The 9,199-nt window shown below is 46.4% G+C and overlaps 1 protein-coding gene and 1 long non-coding RNA gene across 3 annotated transcripts; both read right to left on the bottom strand.

Annotated features, from left to right (window-relative positions):
- LOC109746574 (metal tolerance protein 5) lies at nucleotides 1-3,629 on the bottom strand. 2 transcript variants are annotated; one of them, XM_073498997.1, is made up of 7 exons: nucleotides 3,053-3,533; nucleotides 2,695-2,820; nucleotides 2,227-2,342; nucleotides 1,880-2,125; nucleotides 1,296-1,379; nucleotides 743-976; nucleotides 1-547 (listed from the first exon to the last, which is right to left on the bottom strand). In XM_073498997.1, exons 1-7 carry the CDS (start codon nucleotides 3,243-3,245, stop codon nucleotides 197-199), a joined length of 1,350 nt encoding a protein of 449 aa, XP_073355098.1. In that variant the 5' UTR covers nucleotides 3,246-3,533; the 3' UTR covers nucleotides 1-196. The 2 variants fall into 2 exon arrangements, with proteins under 2 accessions (XP_073355098.1, XP_020161281.1); XM_020305692.4 differs by lacking the exon at nucleotides 2,695-2,820 and having other exon boundaries at nucleotides 3,053-3,629.
- An 898-nt stretch (nucleotides 3,630-4,527) lies between these two features.
- On the bottom strand, nucleotides 4,528-8,752 carry LOC109746575 (uncharacterized). Its single transcript, XR_012183800.1, has 7 exons — nucleotides 8,165-8,752; nucleotides 6,877-7,141; nucleotides 6,633-6,774; nucleotides 6,008-6,084; nucleotides 5,853-5,943; nucleotides 5,478-5,728; nucleotides 4,528-5,404 (listed from the first exon to the last, which is right to left on the bottom strand). It is a non-coding gene; the product is annotated as an uncharacterized lncRNA (long non-coding RNA).
- Between the last annotated feature and the right edge of the window lie 447 nt (nucleotides 8,753-9,199).

Here is a 9,199-nt window from a genome sequence, read left to right as displayed (position 1 = left end):
TGACAAGGAGACCATATGCTTCCCTTCCAGCGAGATCAGATCAAAACAGTAACAAAAATCAAACTGCACAACTGAATCTGCGAGTGGACAGGTTTGACACCCAGATTTCTGAAACTGTGCCGACTTCAACAGTTTCAGCTCAGACTCTCTGTCTCTGAAGTTCCACGAACGGCGCCGCCGCTGGGTTCAGGCTATGTTATGTGTCGTAGGACCGGGCGTGCTCGGGCTGGTGGGTGAACTCGTAGTCGAGGTGGACGAAGGCGCGCTCGATCTCGGGCAGGCTCTCCAGCTTCTCCTGCAGGGCCTCGCCGATGTCGTGCGCCTCCTGCAGGGGCATGTCGCACGGCAGGACGATGTCGACCTCGACGAAGTAGTGAGAGCCGAACGTGTACGCCCGCACCGTGTCGATGTGCCTCACGGCCTTGTGATGGTTCCAGCACAGGTAGGTGAGCTTCTGGAGGAACTCCGGTGAGGCCGATTGGCCGACCAGGGAGTGCACGTTCTCCAGCACCGTCATGGACCATGTCCTGATTGTGTAGATCGCTAGCTGCAAAGCAGAAGAGAGAGAGAAAAATGCTTTCAGAATATGTGTGTTACTATTACAGCTACTACTCTACAATTTTCAGATAAATGCAGAACAGCGCATCGTCGTCCATGTCTTGTGCAGCCAAACTGATAGAAGACTCAAATACTTTATAGTTCTACTGCACAAGAAAAACTGAAATGGCGTTTTTGCACTTACAATGATGGCACCAACTGGGTCAATCCAGCCTTCAAAATAATTAGCAAGAAGTGCAGCCACAAGCCCAATAATGTTGGTGATGACATCAAAAAAGTGATCCTGTGCATATGCCTTCACAATTTCATTGGTGAATGAGCGGCAATATATAACCAGCAGAAGCTTCACCAGCGTCACTGCCAGCATAATATTCACAACCCACATTTCCTGTTCTTTTGTCAAGCGGAATTCAGCTCCCTGAAGTACAGCATAAACAAAATTAGGCACTGATTGTCATTGCGCTGGATTACAATTAATCAATTATCTCATTTGCTTGAGACACTTTGCAGCTTGATTTATCTCTAAGATTAGTTGATTTACTGTGTAAGTTGCGGTATTAGTTCCAAGGGTGTGATTCTCCTTTTTTAGGGTATTACTTACAAGGGTGTGATTCTAGTTACAAGACTAAAGAATAAAGAGCCAACTCAAATGCAAATACTTAACTATGTTCAACAATCAGCCAAACATAGAGCAGGGAAACTCACAGAACAGGAAACACGATAAGAGAAGGACTTACATTAGATGACAACAATGAGCGTGTGGATTCTAGAATAATTTGAAGACCGAGTGTTGCCATAACAGATGCAAAAACAAGTATTCCCTACATAACAGATAGTGGTAAGTTATCAACAAGAACAGGGAAATAACAAAAATAGCAATCACTCTATGGAGTACCAATACAAGACGAAAGATTTTAAGGTCATGAATTCTGATTGATCCTTAATTTTAGTCATATGATAGATGGACAGTGCTACCCAATATTGTTCTGTCTGCAGTTCCAAGGATTAAGCATAAGAATACTCTGCAGGGGTGCCCATTTTTGGCAATGTTGCCTGATATAATCGCCATTTGAAGTTGCTTGGTTCACATAACAGGATAAATGAGCATTATTGAGCCCAAGTCTTAGTTCTCGAGGAAAACAAAAGAGGTCACAGTTACTTACTTCTATTCATTTTGTACTCAAGGCTCAGTTGAGTAATGCTCATATTGACTTGTACTGAAGGAATATTGAAAACCAAGAGTGCAGGAAAATGTAGCGATTATGCGAAAAATCAAATGGATCAACAAAAGTATGAACAAAAAGGCCAAATGAAAACTCACCAAAGGTTGCATGCGCCTTTTACCAATTGGGTACCTGTATGGGTTTGGTGTTTGCATTGAAAAGGCAGTAAACCACAAAATAAACCCGGACAACAAGTCAAGTAGAGAGTCCAGTGTTGAAGCAATAATAGCTAGGGAGCCACTCCTTATTGAGGCATAAACTTTTGCAGCAAAAAGAACCATGTTTGCTATGTTAGATAATCGGATGGCTAATGTCTCACTCCGGGCAATTTTCTCACGTTCTTCCTGCATGTAGGATAAAATGCAGGTACAAAGGAATTGCTTCAGTTTGATATAAAAGTTCTGTACAATCTATCTGCAAAGAAGGTTTATTTCATGTTACAAACCTTGGATAATCCAGGAAGGCAACCACGGTCTGTCAGAGTATCCATTTCATTGAAACCTTCCAACATCTCCAACTGTTGTTGGTAGTATTCAGCCACAACATCTCCAGGTCCTTGAGCTGTAAAAATAGTTATACATTGCAAATTTGGATATCAGATTCCGACAATAAGGTTCATACAATTAGGCAATACTGAGTTCAACAGAAATCCACAACAATGGACCCAATTTGGTCACACCACTTATACATACTCCCTCCGTCCCGAATTACTTGTCGCTCAAATGGATGTACGGAGGGAGTATATTCTAAGTTCCTAGCAACAATTCAAAGAAGAACTCAACACTGGTATGAAGAATGAATACTTTGAACTCTGAGATGATAAATTCCACCTCCATTTGCAAATCGGACATTATATATGAAGTAACAGAAGTTCCCTTTCACTCCTATAGGCAGTGCAATACTCATCATCTACCTGTTACTCGAATAAGAATTAAATTTGCAATAACCAGTTGTAGTATAAGCCGCACAATCATTTCAAACAGAACCATGATGCCACATGCCCACATCCATATAAGTACAAACATGCATACCCCATTCCCTGATTATTTTAAGTATTTTATACAAGAATGGACTGTACTAATTTAGTATTGATACCCTGCAGTCCAGCTAATTAACAAAACAAAATTTAGAGGATAGGACAAGTCGCTAAGTCCTGAACTGATTCAGTTAAAGGCGAAACCGAGAAGTCCAGATCAAACCATCCAAGTCACAGAGCAGAGACACCCAGATAGAGTATCAGGCATGACTTGAAAGAGACGGACGAGGCAGACCTAGCACGCCGAGGCAGTCCTGGAGGCCGCGGGACGGCGGATTCTCCTGCTGCGGCCCCTGGCGCCGGAAGCCGTCGAAGTTGAGCCGCCAGGGGCGCTCCCCCACGCACAACCCGTCCCCTTCCCCTTCCCCTTCCTCGGCCGAGCGGAGGAGGAAGAGCTCCTCGCCCTCCGCGCTACCTCCCGCCGCCATTCCCTCCGGCCTATCGCACCGCAGCCGACGAGACGACGACGGACCCCTCTCAAGCGCACGCAAAGTGAGATCACACTGCAAGCCGCGCCTCGGAGGTGGGATCGGAGCGGAGTGGAGTACAGGTTCAGCGACGGCTGCGAGTTGCGAGGAAGAAACGGGCGGGGTTTCGTCTCCACTCGCCTCCCGCCGCCGCCGCCGCCGCCGTGGTAAGGGAGGAAAGCGGCAGGGCGCGCTGGACGGCTGTGATTTGACGGGATTTTTGATCCGGCGGAGGCCCAGGGGCCTAGTCGCGGGCCCTTGCAGTTTTGGACCGTCCCGGCCGGACTCCAGGGATCACCGTGGAGAGCAGTCGGGCAACAAGTGGTCGAAGGAATCTGATGCCCCTTCTCCCAAATATGGAACCAGTGGCCGAATAATTCAGAGAAGAGTGTGGAAATTCGAGGCAACGAAAATGAACTATGCCTTGGTTACACATGCCACAGCCCACAGACACGTTTCTACGAGATTCGTCCAGAAACCGGTTGAAACAGACAACTCGTCTTCCGGAGCTTGCAAAATGGAATCGAACTACGCTTTAATACTCTTTTTAGGGCACTACGCTTTGGTGCTACTACGAGGCAAACACCAAGGAGATGTTCCATTCTAGGTCAATTCACTTACTTGGACAGTTGGACGTTTCACAAATTTAGGGCCACAAAGTCAAAGGGTTACGAAAATTCGCTTCTGATCATGAGCACAGCTCAGCCTGTTGTCTCGTCTGCCCGCTGTCCTCGGGATCCACGTGTTTAATGTATTTTGGTCTGTACATGGCAGCCGTATTGTAGATGTATTCCAGGCTGGAACCCGCTCATTAATATGCGACCCAACAACTCTGCCGTTCCGGTACAGGATGCAGTCGGATGGATCAGCCCCTTTTTTGTGCCTGAGCCATTCCGGCTTGACGTTCACCTAACGACCATCTACCGGCCCAGCCGGTAGATAAGTAATCGGAGCACCCGCCCAGGGACAGTTTCAAAACATAGTAAGACCCTGCTTCCCTGTAACAGGATACTGCCGGATTTAGTTTACAGGCATGTAATACCGGCCACAGAAGATTTCCGCCCGGAAAAGAAACGATGTGTAGAAGCGTGTATCTTAAACCTGTCGCATACGAACGTAACAGGAATACCAGCGTAAATAATACAGACCCAATACGACGACGAACCAAGCACTTGGAACCAACTCACCTGACTTTTTCTTATGGAGGTATTTTGATGGAAAACTCAATCCAATCGGTGCCTTAGTGCAATTTTTTTTTAAATCATATTTGTCTCAAGCGACATCAATGGTGCCGAAACAAAATTTTACCACTCCACATAGTTCAGCATCGTTTGACATACATAGCTTATACTCAGGGAGGAACAAGCGTCATGTCCATGCAGAAATCACACACTAGAAAATCCTTCAAATTTGAAATTCAGAGTTATCGTACATGACTGTCAGAACTCTTAAGATGCAGCAACACCCAGCAGCATGGCGCACGTAGTGCGACCGTGTCCAGCGATGCCACAATTCTTGCAGCTTGCAGGTTTGCGAGGCCGTTTAGCATGTCACCTCCCTCAGGGCAGGTAGTCTTCTTATGACCTAGCAATTTGCAGATGCTGCAGAACCTTGTCCTTTTACTCAGTCCTTCATATGATGCCTTCTCCCTACTTGAGCATGGGAACCAGGTTTGTTGCTCGGAGCCGACAGTCAGCAAGTGCACCCAGTTACCAGAAAGGGTCACACTGTTCTCGTTGTCAACCATCTCTCCCTCAAATGTTGACGTTTGTGCCCGCCAATGCAATGTGGTTGCGATTCGCCTCAACAGCTTGTCTCTCCTCATAGCCAAGCACATCTCTTGTTTCGGGCTTTTCAGCTAGCGGTGATGCCTCCACAATTATATCCTTTATCTGACCCAGCACGAGCGCATACGTTACGACGGATTAATCCCCAAACCTAACCAGCTCCATGCATGGCATCTAGTTAAAGGATCGAGCTCCGACAGATGAAAGATCGGTTCATGGCTTGGTCTCTTTGGAAGTGAGCAAGGTGCTGGGCCAGGATGTCCCTAGCATTTTTCGTCCATCTCTTGAGGATGTGTCGCTTCGGTATCTGCGTCACGCCAACATATCTATCACCTGAAACAAGCAAAATGAAACATTATTTTTCACGGACAGATGAGCAACGACCAACATTGTGATCCCAAAATACCTTGAAAGCATGGCAGCACAGCATTCCCATGTGAGCGAAATGCCCGCATTCACACTCGAACCACTCGCCATCGTCCAACATGGTCACCTCATAAACAACCTTGCTCCACTTCCCACGGTTGTCGGCATTTTTGTGTCTTGCAATGTACTTCTTCTTCCTTTCAATTTCCTCGACCTAGTAAGCCCCATCCTCGAAAACATTGCAGGGCATTCGCACCGGCAAGACCGGCTGTTTTGCTGCGCAGGCCTCCCCTGCAAAAGGAAGTTATCAGCTGCAGTTAAGATAGCCGCGTAGCCAATGAACAAGAAAATTACAAGAAAACAAGTGTTGTCTTATGTGTACTCACTGAGCATCCACACACAATTTCCTGCATACCTTTCGTCAGCTCGACATTCAGATCGCTCTTGCCATATCTTATACCAAATCCGAGCTCCCATGAATAAAGATTGTAGAAATCATACGTTCCCTGAGAGTCAAAACTCATTCCAGTTTCTGGCTTGACCACATTGTCTGATGGCTTATCAACGTACCTCCTGATTGTTTCTTCGAATGGAGTAACTCTGCCAACGCACGGTGTCTATCAGGGGGTGCACGGCCAACTCTCAACCTGCAAAAAAGAAATCCAAGTTTTTTTTGACTCTGCTCACTTGGTAGCAACATCTGTTTGTTTAGCATGGTTTCATTCCATTTTTCTGATTAGTGACAAAATCCACCTAAGAACAGACAATGCTATCTGCGAAAAATGGATCAGCATTGCATTTTACAACTACATCATCAGACAGTGACCAGCAGCAGAAATTTATTCATTTGCTACAGCCTGAGACTTTGAGAGGTCAGCCAATTAACACTACTAAGCACAGCTTCAGATATGTGCAACAACATAGACAAATAAATTTGTCAGTCAATTTTCATCTCGTTTTTCTTGCAAGGTATCACATTTCTTGATTTGTGTCATGATTTTATGTACAAACAGACCATATTATCAGTGACACATGGATCAGCATTTACAGCCTCACCACGAATTAGCGATCAAACACCACAAATTAATTTGTTGCCATCGCATCAGGTTCTAAGAGGCCAGCCAATCGATAATAGTAAGCACAATTTCAGACATCTCCATCGACATAGGCATGTAAATTGCAGAGTCAATCTCACCTCTTAGTCCATCCTGGTGCCTCTGGGTTCACTTTCTCGGATGATTCCACGGACTGAGTCGGGGACTCCTTTCTCTTGCCTCCTGTGTCATTGCAGGGCACTCGCAGCGGCAAGACCGGCTATTCTGTTGCTCTGGTTTTCCCTGCAATTTTTTTCCACTCCATCAGCTATTTAAATATGAATTCCAGTGCAATAATTATGAAGATAATGTCAAAGATAATTTCAAAAGGTTTTAAGTGCTGACCGAGCATCCACAGACGATCTCTTGCAAACACTTTGTCCGCTCGACGTTCAAACGGCTCTTGCCATATTTTATACCAAATTCAACCTCCCAAGAATACAAGTTATAGAAATCGTACGCTTCTCCAAGGGAATCAAAACTCATACAAATCTCTGGCTTTCTTACATTGTCTGGCGGTTTATCAGCGCATCTCCTTATTGTTTCCTCTAAAGGAGTGACTCTACCAGCACAGGGTGCTCTATCCGGAGGGGCACGCCCAATTCATAACCTGAAATTAAATGCACTGTTTTTTCAGATGCCTTGAACTTATGTACAATGCCAACAGGGGATGGGCAAGACTTCTTTTTTGTTCCTAGCTCATCGAATCAAGGCTATACAGGTTAATTAAGCACAATGGGCAACAATTTTTAGGTGCCTTCAGTACGAATGCCACTCAAACATATCTAATAATGGGCACACAAAAAATCCTACTAATTTGCAATTAATAACAGTAGTGATTGCACGTATACCTTCTTGTCCATCCCGGTGCCTCCGGGTTCACCTTACCGGTGGTCGGCGACTGCTTCCTCTTTCCAGTGTATTTGTTTCGCTCAGAAGAATCACCGAGGTAGAGTTCTATTGTGTTACCGGGCTCGGGATGGCCAACAAATCAAAATGTAGAGTTCTGCTAGTCATTCACTTGCATTAACTTTTGGATTAACAATGTAGAGTTCTGTTGTGTTACCGGCCTCGGGATGGCCAACAAATCAAAATGACCAGCTGCCCGCTAAGGTATTGTTTCACTTACAAGTCGTACTCTCAAATTCAAGTTTATTTCTCATACAAAATCGTTCCTTTCTATTTTCAAGACTTGGGTAGCCAATCAAGTCATGCACAAGAGAGACACTTTTGAATAGCTCTCTATAAACTTTGCTTCTGAGGATTATTGCTCTACAAAACAATTACCTTCAGATGTAATACTTCCCCTTGAGATGTAGTAATTCACCTTACTATTCCTTTTGATGTTAGATGTGTAACTGTTCTACCGTCAAGAAAGATATTGATTAGTTGCTGGTAATTTTTTTCACGGTTTAGCTTTCCAGTTAAATGTGGTCTTGGGCACTGAATTTGAAAGGATTTTTCGCCAATTTGTGATTTCACCTACACTTGTGTGATTAAAAAGCAGAGAAGATGTATAGATGAAGCTAGATAGCTCGTATACTTCCAATTTTCAGCACGTGCATATGTCAATACGTGGATAAGTGAGAGCTGGTTAGCTAGTACATAGATGGAAGCAAGCAACTAGAATCACCTTTGCCTGTTGAGATGCATCGAGCTCACGCCTTCTTCAAGTGTGACCCAACGACCTCCGGCGGCATCTCGCTACCTGCCACGGTCGCGCCCGCCGACTGGGTGCACGCGCTGTGGTTCCACCTTCTACGAGGGAGCGGGTCGGCCACAGCCTTGGACTCGCCGGAGGCGGGCGGAGCTAGCCGCGACGGCCCCCGTCTTCCCACCGGCCAAGGATACAGCCCCGTGCGGTGCAGCGCCGCTGAAGCGAGCGAAGTTAGCTTAGCTTGCACGGACCCCATCTTGCCTCCAGTCAAGGCCACTGCCCCACGCGGCGCAGCAGGCCGGAGGCGGGCGGCGCTAGCCGCGACAGCTCCCGTCTGGCCGCCAGCTACGGCGCCGAGCGGCGGACCTCACCTCGTCGGAATCCTCTTTCACGGAGCTGTACAAGGAGTGGCTATGGAGTGTGGAACAGGATAAGGCAAGGCAAAAAGATACAGTATTCTGTAAATTAGGAAAAAGGAATTGTGTCTGTTTGAGTGCTGGGTTCCGTCAGGACACGGTTGGCCGCTGGCTGGGCCTGCAGCAGACGGCGCGCGTCTACGCAGCAGATGGCGATTACGTTTTTGATCTTTGGGTCAGGTTCTCGTGACGGACCCGATCCACGGCTCGGCTCGTCAGGGTAATGTGCATTTCAAAAGGGCGAGCCCGGGCGCTGGCGTACATCACTGTTCATCCCCGTATATCGCCAGTCGACGTCAATTTCTTCCACCAGTATTTTCTGCCATGGACCCACTAGGGCAAATCCCTAGAGCTGAACGTACGATCGAGATAACATGTTCAGATGCAGCCCATCTCAGTAACGCCGCTCTCAAAGGGTTATTCAATTAAAAATGGTAAGGCAGACTGATTTAACATCCATCGAGCTTAATAAACTCCCTAGGAATAGAGGCAAAATGAACAAAAGTGACCTATGGATGAAACAGTCCACAACCATGGGTGAAAGTATTTCGCCTAGCTGACCCTTTTGTATGGCGCCCGACAGATAGCGCTGCAG

The sequence above is a fragment of the Aegilops tauschii genome, chromosome 1 (genome assembly GCF_002575655.3).
Source record: "Aegilops tauschii subsp. strangulata cultivar AL8/78 chromosome 1, Aet v6.0, whole genome shotgun sequence".
NCBI lineage: Eukaryota > Viridiplantae > Streptophyta > Magnoliopsida > Poales > Poaceae > Aegilops > Aegilops tauschii.
This window is presented reverse-complemented; position numbering and strand designations above follow the sequence as displayed.

Excerpts from the sequence above, each read along its gene's own strand:
- LOC109746574 (XM_073498997.1), bottom strand. The coding sequence starts at position 3,245 with ATGGCGGCGGGAGGTAGCGCGGAGGGCGAGGAGCTCTTCCTCCTCCGC. Across the intron at positions 2,126-2,226 it reads GCCTTCCTGGATTATCCAAG|GAAGAACGTGAGAAAATTGC; the intron begins GTTTGTAACATG and ends TCCTACATGCAG. Across the intron at positions 548-742 it reads ACCCAGTTGGTGCCATCATT|CTAGCGATCTACACAATCAG; the intron begins GTAAGTGCAAAA and ends TCTGCTTTGCAG.